Genomic DNA, 18,771 nt, shown 5'->3' on the forward strand with positions numbered 1-18,771 from the left:
TGGTTTCCAAGTGCCAGACAGACGCCTACTCCCATATCCCCAGGACTTGCCGGCTTCAGGGCCTGCAAGTTTTAATGTCTCAACAAACAAAACAGAACATGTTATTTCAGTTTTATCTCCTGCGGACTGTTAATGGGTCTAAAGATACACAGAGTGATGTCAATGCCATCTGATTGCTTCTGGGGTTTTTCCCTCCCCAGTACTGGGGACTGAACTCGGGGCCCTCTCACTGAGCTACATCCCCAGCCCTTTATTTTTTTATTTTGAGGCAGTATTTCAGTAAGTTGCCCAGGATGGGCTTGAACACACGATCCTCCTGTCTCAGCCTCCAGAGTGCTGGGGCTACAGGGTGTACCACCGCACCCCACTGCACTCTTTTTGAAGCAGCACAGATTTCCCCCGTACAAACCTGACCCTGAGTGCCTGCTCAGCCTGGCCTTCGAGGGGCCCTTGGGGTGCAGGGAGAGATGAGTCACTTACATAAACTGAGTGCAGGACGAGCCAGACACTCACCCTATCTAGAGGGGCAGAGGGATGGGTGGAGGCTGGGCAGTGGGGCCTCCTGGAGAGGACGGATGGAGGGTCGCCTTCAGGGAGGTTGTGTAGTTTGCTGTGACTGATACCAGTATCCTTCTGGCCAGGTGGATGGGACATCGTCCTAGGGTGGGCAGCACAGGGGTTACTCTTCCCCTGGCCCATGCCCAGTCTTCCCGTGTCGCTATAAGGATGAGAACCAGTTTCATCTTCCATCTCCCTCATCAAGGCCCTCTCTGGCCTCCTCTTCTTGGCTCAGGCCTGCAGCTACTTCCCACCCCACATGCCTGTGACTGGTCTGTTGGGTGTTGCTGGGTGACCACCATCTTGCTGTTGCCAAAAAAGCCATTTGGGTTGTTTTCAGAACTGCTGTCTTCCCACGTCTAGAATAAAGACAAGGAGACAGGGCAACCTGCCAGGTCCCCTGGGCTGTTCCAGACCAACAGTGCCACGTGGTGGCCTGATAGGGGACTGCAGGCCACCTCCTTTCTTTGCTGGCTACCCCTCCTTTTCTTTCCAGGCCGCATGGCTCATATTCCCATCAGTTTACCCTCACACACATACGCTTCTCAGAGCGATGGTTCTTTCTCAACTGTGGAAAGTACTATGTGGTTACTGAATCAGAACTCAAACACAGGAAAGTTAATAGGGTATAGGAGAGGAGCCACAAAGCTCACGCAGTGTGGGAGCAGGGCAGGGAAGGGCATGACAGTCAGCGGGTCCTGCGTGAGCACAGTGGGAAGTGGCATCAAGGGACAGCTTGCCCTGCAGAGCCTGGGAGAGGTGGGGCTCGGGTGCTTGAAGATGGGCCATTGGTGCAGGAGGGAGGAGGAGGAAGGAAGGAAGTCCCAGAGCCTGTTCTGCCTGGAACCAGGTGTGGCTAGGAACAACCCTGTTATCCTGGAGGGGCCTCAGCAGAAATATGCTGTTTCAGTTCTGGAGCCCAGAAGTTCAAGACAAAGATGCCAGTGGGCCTGATTTCCTCCAAGGCCTCTCTCCTTGGCTGCAGATGGCTCTTCTGCTGTCTTTCAAGGGTCTTCCTGGTGTGTACCTGTGTCCTAACCTCCTCTGGGAAGGACACCAATCATACTGGACCAGTACTCACCCCTGTGAGCCCATTTTACCTTAGTTACCTCATTAAAGAGCCCCTCTGCCAGTGCAGTGCCATTCTGAGGCTCTGGGAGTTGGGACATAGTTCAGCCCATCATGGGAAGGTACGCAGGGCTGGCTTTGATGCTCCAGATGCCTGTTGTTAGTGTGGCCTCCCTGTGTCCCTGCCCCAGCCTGGGCCCACGTGAGGTGCTGGTCCTGCCCCATATCTTGCTTTCTGAGACGTCAGTGAGAACCTGGACCCTGTTGGCCTACTCCTTTCCTGTGCCTGTGACTTTATGGGGCCCTTCACTGGCACTGTGAATAAGGTTGTTTCCTGCTATAGAGGGGAGTGGCTCAATAAAGCAGAACTGAGCCAGCTGAGCAGTGGGTGCCCTGGGTCTGGTGCCAACTGCTTTTAGATGTGACCCCCCTCCCTGAGACCAGGAGGGTGGATCCCAGGAAGCGCATTCTAGTCGCTCATTTGCTTGGTTACAGCCAGGATGTGATCCATCAGGCCCATCTTCACTAGCCTGCGTCTGCCTGAAATCTGGGGGGACCCAAGGCTCCCCGTTGAGGCTGGGGGTTTGCACAGGTTGAAACTTTCACCCCCCTCCAGGCCTCTTCAGTTGCTGCCTCCTCCCAGGCCTCTCCCAGGTGCACTGCAAAAGAACATCCTGACCCACAAGCTCCAGCCTGGGCAGCTGTGCTTCAGTGCCCAGCTCCTCTGGGGGTGGAAACTCTGCTGGCTGGAAATCACAGTTGCCCGAGCTCCTGGTGCTGCCTCCAGCATGCAGGGCTCAGCCTGGACCTTCTGTCTTTCCCTCTGTCCCAGCTCACTCCCTGTAGCACCTGGGAGCCAGAGCCTCCTCCTGTGTGCCCCTGAACACAGCCCAGACCCTGCCTCCTGTCCCTGGCAGGCTTTTTTCTCTCTGGTGTTTCAGGCTCCATAGCACTTCCTACCTACCCCCCGGCCCATCACCACCCACTTCCACCCATCCAGAGCCCAAGACCCAAAGGCCGTGTGGCACGTCCAGAGCCAGGGAAGCTTCTGGATCTTGTGTCTAGACCCACAGGCTTTGCTGCAGTGTTCTGTATGTGCCTTGCCCAGAGCTCTCTGCACCTGCCTCGGTGTCTTTGTGTCTCACCCCCTGGCCCCAGGGTGACCACGGATGGGGGCTGTTTATGCTGCCCATTCTCCCCACTTCTCGAAAGCCTGACCCGTGTTTCTGAAGATGGGACCACCAGGGCTGGGGACAGGGTGGGCAGGACCATTTGTTCCTGGTGCCACAGCAAGGTTCTTTGGTCCTTTTGTGACACGGTGTAACAAGAACCATGGAAGTGTCAGAAATCCCACTCCTGGGGACTTGGCCTAGGGAAGTGAGTCTCCATGAACGCAAAACCATGATGGAGAAAAATTGGTGGCAACTTAAGTAACTGTCGTTAGAGGAAATGTTGCTGGTCAAGTGGCCAGAGGATGCAGAATTACAGGAGAGCAGGAAGTGAGGATGGAGATTAAAAACAAGATAAGGAAGGCCAGCAAGAGTGAGGCTCTCAGCCCCAGGAGACGATGTGGACCAGTGGCCGGGGTTCAGAATCTGCCTGCTCCCCCGTGGAATGCTCAGCTAGGCACCTGCTGTCGCCAGGGCTCCTGCAGCACATTTGGAGACCCAGAACACGAGACTTGGCACTTTTAGGTTTCAGCACATGGCTGTTTACTTCTGGGTAAAAGTCCATCTGGCCACCTTCAAAGCTGCATCTTCAAGCACCTACCTCCCCTACCTCCCCCACCTTTGTTGTTCTCTTGTGTCCACCTGTTTGTCATTGATCCTTCTGTTTTCTTGCCAGTTCTGGGGCATCTGCCACCATCATGAGAGCAAGGTCACTTGCAGAGTGGACAGGGCAGTGATGTGCCACTGTTGTCCCGACTCTGCTACTCATTTGTGTGTAGCCTTGAACTAGGCTCTTTCCCTCGCCGAGGGCTCCTGGCTTCATGTTCTCTGGCCTGGGGTGGCAGAGAGGGAAGCCTGGAGCATTGCCATTTCCCAGGGCTGATGTTACAGCTCTTGGGAAATCAACCCACCATCTAACTAAAAAAGCCTCTTTCCAGCTCCTATCCAGAAATAAAGACGACAGATAAATCAGCAGCAGTAGCCTTTTTCTTGGAACCAGAAATAGCCTCCTGGGCTCCCAGCACTGACTTACCCGGCCTGTCCTGTCTCCCCGTGGGGGCCCATGGGAGTGGGAGGAGCCTCTGCTGTCACTGTCCCTCAGGTGGCCAGGGCTGGGTGTCTGCTGGCCCCAAGGTGGTAGGGTTGCACCTGGGCCCCCTCTGGCCAGTGAAGGCAGCTACAGCTCTGGCCCTGATACTGCAAGGTGAGGTTTGTCCCCAGCCTCTCCTTAGCTAGGTGGCCTCCGCATCCACCTGCTCATCCCAAAGGCCCGGTCCAGGCACACATCCTGAAGGCAGTATGTTGGGCCTTGGCTGGTGTTCCCTTACCTGGAAGGTGCTTCCCCAGATGCACAGCCCATTGGCTTGCCCTCCTTGTTTCTGCTCAGAGAAAGGCCCTCCCCCATCCCGTTGTTCACGTTGTACACCCCACCTCCTCTGACACCCAGCACTCCTCCAGTGTGTATTTTGTTTCCTTGTCAGCTTGTTCTCCTGGATACCCTTCTGCATCTGGTTTATTGTCTGGGTCCCTTTGACTAGAACATGAACTCCACATAACAAGGACGTCCAATTTTATTTATTGCTACATCCCTGGTCCTCAGAGTCTAGTAGATGCTCAACATGTTCTTTTGTTGGTGGTGAATGGTTGTTAGAACCAAGATAACACCAGTAGTAGTGTCTGATTTGCTGGATGTCCGAGGCCTGCCAGGACCATTTGGGCTGCAGGTTGCCAGAAACCAGCTCAGGCAGCACAGGCACTGTGGATTGTACCCAGAGGCAGAGCAGGGCCAGGCTCAGGCCCCAAGCCTGGAGTGGTCTGTGGCCCAGGTGGGGACAGATCTCCAGGCTGCCTCCACCCAAGGCTGGTTCCTTTGGTGGTAAGTTGACAGCTGGAGCCTAATCTTGGAATAGGAGTCCCACCCAGTGTCATTGGGCCAGTCCCAACCCCTTCCCAAGACTAGGAGTAGGGCAGGCAGCCAGTGGTGTCTGCAGCGCCGGATGTGGGCAGCCAGCTCCAGATTAGGATACATGACCATGTGGATGTGCGCGTTTTTCTTGGCCCATTTGTGCACAGCAGAGCCTGAGATTTCATAGAGGTGGGGTGTGTGGGCTGGTGCTGGACATGGCCCGCTTATTACAAATGTCTTGCAGTTCTGCTGAACTCCAGACATCCAAGGTAGGCTCCTCTTGTCCCTTTTCTGACTTCTCTTTGGTCTCCCAAGTGGTGTGGGATAGGACAGTGCACATTTGGTGGGAGGATTGAAGGAAATACTGGACGTAAAACTCTTATTTAGCCTGGGTTTTCATGAGAGCAGACACCCCACAGTGGCAGCTGTGGGTTTCCTTCCCTTTTTCTTTTTTTGATTAATATGAAAAATGCATGGGGGGTCCGGGTATTTAGCTCAGTGGTTCCACTGCCTGCCTTGCAAGTGCAAGGATCCGAGTTTGATCCCCGGTACCAAAAAAACAGAAAACAAAAACCAAACAAAATGAATGGGGGCTTGAATTCTTCCATTATCTTCAGTGTCTTAGTTATTTTTCTCATTGATGAGACAAAATACCTGACACCCAAAGTTAAAGGAAAGGTTTATTTAGCTCACAGTTTGTAGAGGTTTCAGTAAATAATTGGCTGGCTCCGAGGTATACTTAATGGCAAACAGGCGTCACGGAGGAGAAACAGCATGGCACGATTCATGGTAGCAAAAGCAGCAAGGGAACCTTAATAGCCCCTTCCTGGCTCTTCTATTTTATCCAGACTACTGGGATTAGTCCCTAATCAGTGGACTGGTTTAGTAATCACACGCCCTTAATCCCAGCATCACACGCTCTAGATTCAGCCACCTCTGAAAAAGCCTGTGACCACATGAGGCTTTAGGGGGACATCTAGACACAAACCACAACACTTGCATTTTAATAAGAATTTTTAGGATCAGCCTGTTAATTCCTGAAAAAAGAATGCTGATATTTTCAGTGAGTGTTGCATTGAGTTTGTAGATCATCTTAGGAAAATTGACAGTTTTAACAATATTAAATCTCCCATCTATAATATGTGTTTCCACTTATTGAAGTTTTCTTTCTCTCAACAATATTTTGTAATTTGTAGTGTTTAAGTCATAATGTTCGTTTGTTAAATTTTTTCCTAAGAATTTTATCTTTTTGGGGTTTTTTTTTTTTTTTTTTTGGTACCTGGGTTCAAACCCATGGCCTTGCTCTCGAGAGCAAGGTACCAAACTCGGGAACTTGCACTTGTGAGGCAGGTGCTGAAACCACTGAGCTAAATCCCTGGCCCAATGAATTTTATCTTTTTTGATGCCTTTGGGAATGGAATGATTTACTTAATGTTACATTTGGATTATTCATTGCTGCAGTATAGAAATAAAATTGCTTTTCCTGTATTGATCTTGTATTCTACAACCTGAACTCATTTATTTTTAACACTTATCAGTTTGGGGGTGGTTTGTGTGGGTGGGTCCCTTGGGATTTTCTATGTACCAGATCATATTATGTGCACATAGACATAGTTTTACTTCTTTCTTTCCAATCTGGGTGCTTTTTGTTTCATTTTTCTTGCTTAATGGCCCTGGTTAGAACCTCCAGTACATTGTTAAATAGAAGTGACAAGAACAAACATCCTGTCTTGTTCCTGATCTTAGGGGAAAAGTATCTAGGCTTTTGCTGTAAATTTGATGTTATCTTTCAGTATGGCCTTTTGTAGATGTCTTTGTTAGATTTAGAAATTCCCTTCTATTCTTAGTTGTTAAGTGTTTTTACCATGAAAGGGTGATAGATTTTATCAAATGCTTTCCCTGCATCTGTTGAGATGATCATGTGGTTTTGGTCCCTTATTATATTACAGTAGGTCCTCCTTTATTTATGGGGCATGTGTTTCAAGACCCTCAATGGATAGTACCAAATTCTATATTTACTGTGTTTTTTACCCAAATCTACATGCCTAGGATAAAGTTCAATTTATAGGGGCAGGAGTGTGGTTCAGTGGTGGAGCACTTGCCTGTTGTGTGCAAGGCTTGGGTTCCATCCTTGGCACTATCAAACACAAAGTTTAATTGTAAATTAGGCATAGTAAGAGATAAACAACAATTACATAATAGGACAACATACTTTAATGAAATTGCCAGCATCCCAGTGTTGCACTTCAGGGCTGTTGTTAAATAAAATAAAGGTTACTTGACACAAGCATTGAAATACGGCAGTTGACGACTACTAGGTGACTGGTAGGCTGGTAGGGTACACATGAACATGCTGGACAAGGGGGCGATTCAGGTGCAACCTGGGCAAAGGGGATGGTGAGAGATTTCACCCCCCTACTCCGAATGGCGTGCAGTTTAAAACTTAGGAATTTTTTATTTCTGGCATTTTACATTTAAGATCTTTGGACTGCAGATGATTGTAGGGAACTGAACCTGCGAATAGCATGGCCGTGGGTAAAGGAGCGGTGTGTTGCACGGACCAATTTCCATAATCTGAAGCTGCTGTTGCATTGAGAGACTTGCCGCACGGCAGAGGAGCACGCTCTTAGGCCTCGATCCCACCACCAATCACTGTATAACCCCGAGGGGGTTTCCTCTGCACCCCAGCTTCCTCGTGGTAAAATGGGGTGACAGTGGTGCTTCCTCATTGGGCTCTTCCAGGGGGTTAAATGAGTGACAGTGCAACTGCATGGAACAGTGTTTGGCACAGAACCAGCTCAATTTATGGACATGTTGCCATCATCAGTGACACTGGGTAAATGTGTGAAGGAACCACAATGGGGAGATGGCACAATGGGGAGGTGAGGGGCATTGAAATGTGAAAAGCTAAACTCTAAAGCCAGGCTGCCTCACCTCCTCTGGAAACTGGTGGGGGGAGTCTGACCTCTGGGCCTCCAACAGCCAAATCTTCCCGGGAGAGGGTTTGGGCCACATCCTGGGCCACAGGTGGGACCTCAGCCCCTCCAGGCCAGGTGAGCTGCCATCCAAAGCCTCTTGTTGCCAAGTCCTGCAGCTTGTTCAGACCTGAGCATTTGTCGCCGAAGCAGCAGGGGCTGATGTCTGTGGCAAGGAGTCTTTGCCCAGCCCGCTTCCTCCCTTCACCTGGTGGAAGGGCTGCCAGCCCCCAGCAGCTTCCTGCCCAGGCTGACTCTGAGGCCCTGTGTGGACAGAGCCTGAGCTGAGTACTGGCACCCACCCCTCCCTCCTGACTTCTGCTGGTTGCTAGGGAGGCCTGGTGCCTCATCCTGGCTTTGTTGACCATGCTGTGACCTTGGGCAACACTGCCCTTGGCCCCATCTCTGGGTCTGCCTCCAGACATTGTCACAGCACATTGAGGATGAAAAGAATACCCAGGCAGGGGCTCAGGGGATGCTGGCTCCTAGCACCCTCCCAGGGCCCGCAAGGAATCCCTGCAGCCCCAAAATGTTGTACCTCTTTGGAGTTTGAACTCTGCCTGGGGGAGTGAGGTGAGGAAGGAGGAAAAGCACTTTAATATGCCCCATGCAGTTCATGGCGTGGGTGTTTATGCTAAGCATGGCTGGATCCTGCTTGGTTTAATGGGCTGACCTCCTGGCCAAGCTCTGGGGACAGTGCTTGCTGGTTTGCTTTTGGTTTGGTTTCCAAATTAATGGGTGGCAGGCCACCACTGCCTCACTAAAACCCAACCGTTCCCTGCCCCTGGGTCCAGAAGTACACAGTAGTACTTCCTGGGAGCTGGTGGTCTTTTCTGAGAAGGGGACTGTGGCAGGGATCAGTAATAACAAACGAGTCGTTGAATAATCAGTAGAGAGATTGAAAACACATCTTGTTATCCCACCAACAATCCGCTTTGCCCTTTATCGGTGCCTGGCAACAGGAACGTCAGGATGGTCTCAGAAGCTTATCCCCCAGGGCTTTTCTGAAAGTCTAGCACAGCATTAGGATCCAGTGTGGGCACCCTGCAGACACCAGCAGCACACGGCCCAGGTGGCCCGGCCTGGAGTGTGGCTGCCTGAGAGTCACAGGCAGCAGACCTGAGAGTTGGGAGGCAGTGACTGTCACAGGCCACCTGGGAGCCCAGCAGGCAAGGATGCTGCCGCCAAGGGCAAGCTTTTCATCCGCCTGACCCGTCTCCTCCTAATGGGATAAGTTTGCAGGCTATAAAGGTGACACTGTACAAAGCGGTCAGCGGGGTCCCCAACACACGTTGCATCATCTTGTGGTTATCACTAAGCCGAGATGTCCTGTGGTGGACAAGCGGTGAGCTAGGGAAACGGTTAATAGCGTAGTAAGTGGAAACAAGGTTACAGAATGGTACCCTACTGGATAGCTGCGGGTCCGTGTATTCCGTGTTTAAAATGAAGGCTGAGAAGAAGGGCGTATTGTAATAATGTGAATATGCACATTTTCTACTCCTCCATGCTCTTCAAGTTTTCCAATTAGCATATAAAATCTTTATAATTATAGAACTATTACTAGAAAGTATAATTGAAGAATATGCTGTTAGCATTGACACACACAGTGCCTCAGAGCTGGGGGCCCCTGAGGCAGGGCTCTGAGCCAACCTCTCTCCACCCCAGATGACAGGATCTGCTCTCCACCCTTCATGGAGCTAACGAGTCTGTGCGGGGACGACACCATGAGGCTGCTGGAGCGGAACGGCCTGGCTTTCCCCTTCAGTATGTACTGCATGCGGGCGGCACCGCTGGCCACAGGGAGTAGAGGCATGGAGTATTGACAGACCTTGGGATTTGAACTTGCCTCAGGATGGGCAGGCGATGGGTGGCCCTGGGTCCCACCTCCACCCGCTCTGTTGAGTGGGCCCCTGGGGTATGGGCCAAAGATGTCCTTCCTGCCTGGCCTAGGGGCGCCTGTCACATTACCCGGTGCAGACGCTACCACTTGTCCTCAGTGTGTCTCAGCAGCTCCCCCTGCCCAATCCCTCCACGCCCGCCGTGTCAGGCTGTGTGGGTGAGGGCCCTGCTAATTCCTGTCTGCTTGTCTTTCCCATCCACAGTTTGCAAAACCCGAGTGGCTCATGGCACCAACTCTCATGAGGTGAGTGGAAGACTCGACTGTCCCTGTCCCCTGCCTCCCTGCACTGCCGCCGTCCCCTAAATCAGGGCGAGGGATTCAGCTCAGTGGCACTGTGCCTGCCTTGCAAGCGCAAGGTCCTGAGTTTGATCCCTGGTACCACCAAAAAAAAAAAAGAGGGCACTAATCCAATAGTGAGGGGCCTCCCAGATCCTCACTAGAACCCGCTTGGGGCTTCAGCTTACGGATTTCCAGGGGACACGCACGAAGTCCGCAGCAGAGCCTGACCTGTCCCAGTCTTTCTGTCCTCTGTTCACTGGTGGCAGGCACTGGGCTGGGCCCAGGGAAGGCCACTAACTGGGAAGACTCCATCATTGGCCTCAGGCTCTGCCAGCTGCCAAGTGAGGGCCAGGGAGGAAGGGGTTCCGCACCTGCTGGTGTGCTGTGACCACTGCCCTCCTGTACCATCTCCATCCCCTCTGCACCTGTGCCCAGCCCAGCTGGGTGCCAGGAAGTGGTGCCTATGTCCGGAGCCCTGCCCCAGGGGGCAGAGAATCCCTATAGACCACCCAGGGGAGTGAGGGAGGACAGTGCAGGGCGAGAGGAGGTTCCCTCGGGTCCCTGCTATCCCCCAGCCCCCACAGAGCACACCAGGGTGCAGTGTGCAGATGGGACACTCAAAGGGGATGTCAGGTGGGCCTGGGGAAGCCTGTCCCGGGCAGCCCACCCCCAGGAGTGCTCCCGGTGCAGTGACTAAAATGGAAGCCCGCCGCCCGCACCCTTCTGAGACTTGTGTCATGCTCTTCAGCCCTGGCAAGCAGTCTGTTAACAGACAGTGTCACTGGAGCAGGGGCCATGCTGTGACAGGGCTGTCGCTGCCTGTGGGAGGGAAATCGCTGCCGGCTGTAAAGGGCAGCCGTCTCCAGAGATCAGGAGCCCTGTGGCACCCCGGTGCACTTCAAAACCAGCTAGCATCCTGTTAACCGTGCCTCCCTGTCACTCCCACACAGCTCCCGAGTTTCCTGCTCCTTGGTTTCAGGGCACAAGTGTAAGGGCAGGCACTGCTGTGAGTAGAGCAGCTGCGTCAGGTCGGTCAGCCAGGAGGGCCACGCTTCTAGCCTTGGAGTGCCCAGAACTGGCCCACTTTGGGTGTTCTGCATTGCCAGCTGTGTAGCTCTGGGCAACTCACCGAGCCTCTCTGAGCATTTGCCCTGCATTTATGAATGAGGAATCTAGCAGCTCCTGTGAAGGATAAGGCATTTCCTACAGGGATTGCCACAGCTTATGGCCCAGGGGAATCTCCTGATAAGCTGTTAGGGAGCCACCTGCCTACCAGCCAGCAGGGGTTTGTGGTCCAGATGGGCTCTTCTTGGCTGGCCCCTGCTGGCTCCATGGGGGCAGTGCCCTCAGGCTGGGGCACTGCCCCCAGGGAGACAGTCTGCCCCCAGATGGACACACAGCGTGCACCCCTCTGCCCACCCCAGCACCCGGCTGTCTCAGGCCAGCCGCACAGCGTGAGCCCCGGCCTCAGCTTGTGTGCAGCGAGGGCCTGTTAGCCTCACAGGGATGCCCCTGCTTCTCTGTGTCTCCCACAGGCCAGGCAGTGCTGGGGGGTGAGCAGCTCACAGGGCCCCAAGGGCCCAGTGTCAGGTGCAGGGAGGGCGGGAGGCGGAGCTGTGCGTGAGGGGCTGCAGCCAGGAGGGGGCTCCTGGCCCGCCTCCCTCCCTCCCTCCCTCAAAGCCTAGCCCTCTGCTGGGGCCAGGACTGGTTTTGCCCCAGCACTGTTTTCCTTTTAGGTCACTGAACTGCGGGTGGGGAGCCAGCAGCCTCTCGCGCCATCCCTCCCTCTTCTTCTTTTCCCTTTTCCCCTTGTAGAAAATCTTAGCCCGAAGCAAAGCTCGGAGTACTCTGAAGCCACCCTGGTGGCGTGGCCTCAGTTCTACAGGGAGCAGAGCGGGGACCCTACCGTGTGCGCAGCCGGGGCTCTTCCCTGTTCTCCTGGGGGCTTCTCCAGGGGAGACGGCCTCCCCCAGCCCCACACACTGTGTCCCTGGGTTCCTGTTGGCCCCCTGAGTGCCAGGCACCTAGGCGCGGTGGCTGGTGTGGCCCCATGGTCCCTGCTCAGCAGTCCTGGCTGCCGGGCCATGGTGGCTCCATCCTGGGGCCCTGAGGGATTAGCTCAACCCAGCACTGCGCTGGCTCAGTGGCCGGGGTCCTTCCCGGCCTCGGTCAGGAGACAGGGTACCTTGCCTGCAGCTGCCCCTGCCCTCCCTGCCTCAGTCCCCTGCTGTGTCCTTCCCGGGGCGCGAGGACAGGACTCTCCGGCAGGTCCCCGAGCTCCCGAAGGCCTCAGCCTCCCCATCTGTAATCGGGGAATGGCGGGGTGCCGTCTTGGAGGGGCCGTGTGAGGGTGACACCCATTTAATGCTGGAGCCTGGCTTGGCCCCAGGAGGTGACTGTCACCTCAGGGCTCCAGCTCTTGATCCGTGGCTTCTGCTACCTGCCTCCCTCCTGGGCCTTTGGGAGGAGCCTGCAAGATATTACAGGGTTGAGCAGCACGCAACCCCGGGGTCCTGTTCCCTGGGACTATGGTGTGAATAGCGCTCTTAGAAGTTGTGCAGTGCACAATCTGCCCATCTCTACATGGCAGGCCCCATGGATGTAGGATTTCCCAGCCCCCACAGCAAAAGTGAATTGATCCGCACATGTTCTTGCATTCTACCCCACGAACCTCATGCCATAGGGATAAGCCTTGGTGGGGAGCAGGGGCCACCCTGGAAGGTAACACCCTGCTGTGTTGGGGGTGGTAGGCTGTGGACTCCGACAACCTTTGACACTTGTCTCCCAGATGGCCATCGTGTTCAACCAGGAAGGCCTGAGCGCCATCCAGCCGCCCTGTGTGGTCCAGAACTTCATCAACCACAATGCCGTGCTCTACAAGGTGTTTGTGGTCGGCGAGTCCTACACCGTGGTCCAGAGGCCCTCGCTCAAGAACTTCTCCGCGGGCACGTCAGGTATCTGCTCCTTGTGTGCTCGTGGCCTGTGCCAGACCCTGGGCACGGCCACCCCCGTGCCTTGAGTTACTTCTGAAGGGGTGGCCTGGCGGCTCTGAGCTGTATGCAGGTGGAGTAGGACCCCAGGCACCAGGCATTGTGGGCTTCTGCTGGCAAAGCCACGCCCACCCCAGGAAGCGCCTGGAGGCTTCCTGTCCGCAGCTGGGTCCTGGGACCTGCACAGATAGGACTCAGGAGGAGCCTCGGCTGTCCCACAGCCGCTCAGGGAAGTGCAGGGTGGTGCTGAAGGCTCTGTCACACCACTCTCCACTCTGATCTCTGTTGTCCAAATGGGGAGACTGAGCCCAAGTTTTGTATACTGTTAGCAAGCAGAGCTGCTGGGGTACAAAGACTTCAGCAGGTCACAGCGGACACAGTCACCCCACCCCTGCACCCGCAAGGTGGGGACCTGGTCAGTGAGTGTCTTGAATCGGTGGATCGGGATCCTCTGTGTCCCTCAGAGGTCGCCCAGTGGTAGTGTGTGCACCATGCTGCTGTCCTTCCATCCCCAGAATGCCCTCCCAGGAGCAGCCTGCGGTCCCCAACTTTCCCCTCAGCTCACTACTTGCCTCCTGTGGGCCTGGCACTGGCTACCCTTGGCCATTACAAACTGACCCTAAGTCGAAGACCCGCTGGCACTGGGGCTGCTCCGAAGAGTGTTCTGGGGATTACAGGGGCCCAACATTTCGGGCGGTGCCTTTGGAATAAGCTTTCTGGGAGGTCCTGTGGGGGACGTCTGATTACCCAGTGCACCTTGCTCCGGCATGTTGTCATTTGCCTGCATGGGAGAAATGCCATCCCTGGGAGCATTGACACGCGGGCTCCTTCCCTGGATCACTTTTTTCTTTCCATTAACACAGTGGAGAGCAGGTGCTTTGGAAATACACTCTTTTCATTTCCGTTCGAGTGCAGGTGGTGTGCCCAGCCAGGGCCAGGAGAGCCCCATCCTCACCTCTGTTCCCACACCCAACCCCAGGGCCTTGGCCTGAGCTGGGTGGTGGTTGGGAGGCAGGTGTCTGGAGAGGTCTTTGTGTGACCATGCATCACCAGGCGACATCCTTCCAAACTGGACCAGAGGAGGCTGACATAGTTATAAAACTTTATCATCTTCCTGATTTAAAAAAGTACATTCTTTTAATTATGAAAAGTATATTAAACTAAGAATCGTGAGGACTAGCGGTGTAGCTCAGGGCTAGAATGTGTGCTTAGCCTGCACAAGGCCCTTGGTTTCATTCCTAGCACTGCCCAAAGAAAAGAGTATGTCTTAGATCATCTCCTTTCTTTTTTTATCCAAATCAGTTTATCTCTAAAAGAAATTCACCACCAGATCTTCTTTCTTATGCACACAGAAGTGTGTTAGTTTGCATTTTCCAACTTTTTCTTCCAGGTTAGAAAATGCCAGAGCCATGGTCATCAGGATCAGAACTCCTCATTCATGTCTTTTCTTGTGATTGTTTGCTGTTTCTAAGCCATCAATGCAGCCCCAGGTCAAACACACATGAAAACTGGGTAACTAACTCCCAGGTTTCTGATTCTGTGCCCATGGTCTTTAGGGTGCGGTGCCAAAGAAGCAGCATGGGTTCTGGCTTTCACGTGTGTCTTCTTTGTAACGCAGCTGCAGCCCTTTACAGGTGGAAAGGGCACTCCTGGGCTGTGGCTCCTTTCTAGCCACCGTCCAGCCTTCTGGCTCCCACATCCACTGTGGCAGATGCCACAGCTTCCCGTGCCCACCCAGGGAAGTGGGGACTGGGGTCATTCAGGACCTGGGAGAGAGAAGGATGCTTCTCCACAGCCACTGTTCTCTCTCGATTGCCAAGTGGACTTTTGTTTTCTATGCATCATCGTCTCCAGGTCAGGGTATTATTTCTAGAGCCTTGTTGAAGGCATCTTGTTGATGCCTTGCCTGGAACCAAGCAAAGTTCTGATGAGGAGTTGGCACTGGCTTGTGCTGCTCCCCAGGATACAAGGTTACACCTCTATTCTCTGTCCATGGGTCACATTCCTGCCGAGATTGGTCCCCAGGTAGACAGGCACCCCTTGGCCCCCTCTTTCTGTGTGGTGGATTTATTTCTCATCCTTGACCTTGAGCTTGAGGACATGGCTTGTTGGACTCCCAGATTTATGCAGGGTCCCCATTACATTCCCATCCCGGGCCTGCTTTCCCTTAGGGGTACCTCTTAGCATACAGAGCAGGGTCAGCAGACCTTTCTGCAAATGGCCCAATGGTTAATATCTCCACTGCCATCCCCGTTAATGCTGCTCTTGCAGAGCAAAAGCAGGTGTAGAGAGATGTAGATGAATGGGCGGGGCTGTGCTTCAAGGAAACTACCGTATTTACAAGTGCAGGTGTCCTGGCTTGCAGCCTGTAGTGGGCTTGTCTAGACTCCAGCACCTCTTCCGGTCAATGAAACGCTGGTTTTACCAAACCTGCTGCCCTGGCCCCGCTGTGCAGGTGCTGGGGGCCCAGCCAGGAACCAGTCAGGCAAGTGTTCTGCCCTCGTGAGCATGTGTTCCAGCAGGAGAGACGCACAGGGAGGACATTACCAAAGAGTCAACTGTCACCTGAGTCTAGAGGCTCCAGGAGAAATAGCATGGATCCTGGGACACCATCTCTTGAGGGAGCCCTTGCGAGGAGTGGCTGCAGGTGCAGGGCCCTCCACAGAGGTGGGGTTTAATGCAGCTGGAAAGTGGCTTGTGTGACCATTGACAACACCGTGACATGGCGTCTCACTGACACCCAGAGGAGACGAGAGATAAGCACATAGGCCAGAGACAGTGTGGCCACAGCTCGGGCTGTGCTGCTGAGTTGCTGGAATGCTGAGGGCTGTTCCTGTGATTCATTCTTCTTTTGAATCTAGTTTTCTCACTTGTAAGTTGAGAACACCACTGCTCATTATGCCTTTCCTTGTCTGCCCTGCCCTGCAGGACGCTGGTGGTGACCCTTCTTTCACCCATGCTGTGTGTTTCTTGGGACTAGGTCAGAACAGGGACCAGCAGGGGCCCCCAAATCCAGGGTGCTCCCAGGACCAAGAGCCTCGTGTTGAACTCAGGGAACGAGGCCCTAGGCCAGTCCCTCTGTTAGAGGGACGGGGTGTCTTAAAGATCCCCGAGGAACTGGGTGCCAGGACTCTGTCCAGCCCATTTCAGCTCCCCATAGTCTCAGGTGACAGGCAGTGGCTAGAAACCCTGCTCTGGCTACACATGGAGAGATTTTGAGCCTGGGGCATCTGTTGAACCATCTGCATCTGCTGCCGAATCGTCCTGTGGCTGGAGCATACCAGGCCAGTAGTGGGGGTGAGGGGCTCCCTTTGAGAGATGTGTGCATTGACCTTGCTTCAGGGAGCAGCTGGAGGCTGTGCTCTGTCCAGTTGAATGGGTACGGCAGGTGCCTGGCGCAGCTCCGTCCTTGCCTGGCACCAGCCAAGTGCCCCTGTGTTCTCTTGGTGACTCCTGTAGGCTCCCTGGCCTCCCTGAACTTGGTTGGGTCTACCCGCCGATGGTGGCTCCCTTGACCCTCTGCTCTGCCAATCTGGCCACTGACCTTGGGGACCTGCGAGAGGCTGGGTGGGAAAGCACCCCTGGACTTGGAGGAAGGCCCAGGCTAAGAAGATAGGCCTGGCGCAGAAGGCCAGAGCACCCGTGCCAACTGCAGATCTCTGCCCCACCCTCCGGCCAACCAGCTTTGCCATCCCCAAAGGCTCCCTTGTGGCTGTCGGTGCCCAGGAGTGGAGATTGGTGGAGCTGCTTGACACAAGTCCCGCAGGGTGTTTATTTTCCCCAGGCTCCTCCCCGGGACCTTCTCTCGTGCCCCCCGTCTGGACTGGCTCTGGTCGGAGCGGCAGGAGGACTGCTGGGCACACCGGGGTGGCCCAGGGCCTCTGTGCCCCGCTAGCGGGAAGGATGCCAGGTACATCTCAGCGCCTGTCTGCTTGGCCTCTGCCCGAATCACTGCCTCATGCATGATTGTTTCGGCGCTATGGAGTCCTGGAACTGGGGGCGGGGGGTGGCACCCCGAGTCCTGGCACACAGGCCCTCAGCTGGGGCCTTCCTGTCCTTAGGCTTCAGGATCTGTGTCCCAGGGACAGTCCCTTTGTCCTAAGGGAGGGATCTGTGGCGCCCCACCCTGTGTAGACTCCAGCAGGGGCCTTTGGGCTCCTCGGGGGCTCCTAAGCAGGATGGTCCCGTGCCACTCTTGGGGCCGAGGGAGGCCAGGGGGTGGTGATAGAATTTGCCAGAACTCCTCCCTGGGCTTGTGGTTTTATGATTCTTGCCTTCATGTGCCCTTGCTTTGGAGTGCTTGAGAACATTCCTAGCTGACCAGCCGGCCTTACGTCTCCCCAGAGCGACCTTGGTTAACTCCACAAGGATGTATCTATCGAGGATAAATGAACAAACACACTACCAACTTACCGCTTCAGTGTTCCAGGGATTTGTCTGCCTCCTGGGCACCTGAGTGGGATGGAGGGGGACGGGTGCGGCAGTGGCGGGCATGGAGCAGGGACGTGTGGGCTGGAGGAGGTGGAGAGCGTTCTGGGGAAGACAGGCAGACCATTCTGGATGCTTTCTTGGATGGATCCTATGGAAGCCTGTGTTTTCCCATCATGGTGGGGAAACAGCAGAATCTTTAATAGTTGAAGCTCTTGCACACCAGTGGCAGCCTGGCCGTTTCTCCCTAAGAGTCCTGGGGCTTTTGACACCCGGGTCCACACCCTGTCAGCTCTTATAGTTCCCTGTATTCAACCCCGGCTGACATATATGTGACACACTTGAGGCAGGCATCCTGTGTGAAGGAACCTCAGGAGTGGTGGCCCAGTAAACCAGTGGTTTTTACCTGGGCGGAGAAATGGAAACAGGGCACACATCCACCCACGACGCAGCATCTCTGAGGGTTAGGGGTGCCCTGCCCATTGAGCCCTGGCCCTGCTGCCTGAAGCCTCCCTGGCTAGTGGCTGGGGTGGTGCTGCCCCCTGGTGTCCGCTGGTGGAATCGTGTCCCTACCTGGCTGTTCTAACTCGCCCTTGCTGTCTTGTGCTTTTGCAGACCGTGAGTCCATCTTCTTCAACAGCCACAATGTGTCAAAGCCAGAGTCGTCATCAGTCCTCACCGAGGTATGTCCGAGGCTGGTGTGGAGTGCTGTTGGCCTTGGGGCCCCTCACGGAGCTCTTTGGCTGGGCAGGGTGGAAAGGGCCTAGGGTTAGGGTAAGGTCAGGACATCTCAGCTGCACCCATGTGGCACGTGTCATGCTGGGGCCTGGGTGGAGGCATTCCCCAGTCCTGAGGAACAGGGTCTGGCTTGGGATCTGCCACCCTGCTTCCAAAAAGGCCAAGCCACTTTCCCGTTTCTCCTGTCCACGTGGATCTCCTGTGAGCGTTGTTAAGAGCCTATGGTGGGGTGTCATGGGTCCCCCACCCCTAACACAGTGGCAGTGGACATTGCAGCTGGCATTCAGTGAATGTTGCTATGTGAGGCTTCCACCCAGGTGCCCAGTGGAGAGGGGAAATGAGGCGAGAATTGGTAACTTCTCTAGTTTGCACAGGGCGAGCAGGGGTTTGACCGCATCTGATTCAGAGCTAGGTCTCCCAGGAGCTGGGGACTTCCTCCCGTGCTGGCCTTGTTGAGCAGTGCCTCTGAAGAGATGGAAACCACCTCAGGGCTAAGTCTGCTGTTCCCCTCCTACTCTAGCAGGCCAGCAGCATTATTGCCTCGTTTCCTGGACTTATTCTCCCCTGGGGCTCCTGCTCCCCCAAAGTTGTGTCCATCTGCTATTCTGAGGCTTTGCTTGTGTCCCTTCTCTCCCTCTGCTGGGCTGGACTCACTGCTAAGAGCCGCAGCTGACCATGACACCCTGGCCTAGCTCCTCTGTGCCACCCGCTGGGGGCTAAGCCCAGTGGAGTGTCCACTTGGTGTTTGTTTCTGGTTTAT

General features: G+C 54.7%; 1 protein-coding gene across 3 annotated transcripts in view; it reads left to right on the forward strand.

The window, feature by feature from the left end:
• Itpk1 (inositol-tetrakisphosphate 1-kinase) overlaps positions 1-18,771 on the forward strand; it is a 148,322-nt gene that overhangs the window by 121,485 nt on the left and 8,066 nt on the right. For 2 of the 3 annotated variants that reach the window (XM_087195503.1, XM_004837032.4), the window contains 4 exons: positions 9,342-9,440; positions 9,779-9,819; positions 12,644-12,809; positions 17,889-17,956. In XM_087195503.1, coding sequence (XP_087051629.1) covers positions 9,342-9,440; positions 9,779-9,819; positions 12,644-12,809; positions 17,889-17,956 — 374 coding nt within the window. Of the gene's footprint in view, positions 1-9,341; positions 9,441-9,778; positions 9,820-12,643; positions 12,810-16,629; positions 16,756-17,888; positions 17,957-18,771 lie in introns of all 3 variants that reach the window. The other variant, XM_087195502.1, reaches the window with a different exon arrangement.

This window comes from Heterocephalus glaber, unplaced genomic scaffold (assembly GCF_053883595.1).
Source record: "Heterocephalus glaber isolate CG9 unplaced genomic scaffold, H.glaber_assembly_v1.0 deba00001608, whole genome shotgun sequence".
Lineage (NCBI taxonomy): Eukaryota > Metazoa > Chordata > Mammalia > Rodentia > Bathyergidae > Heterocephalus > Heterocephalus glaber.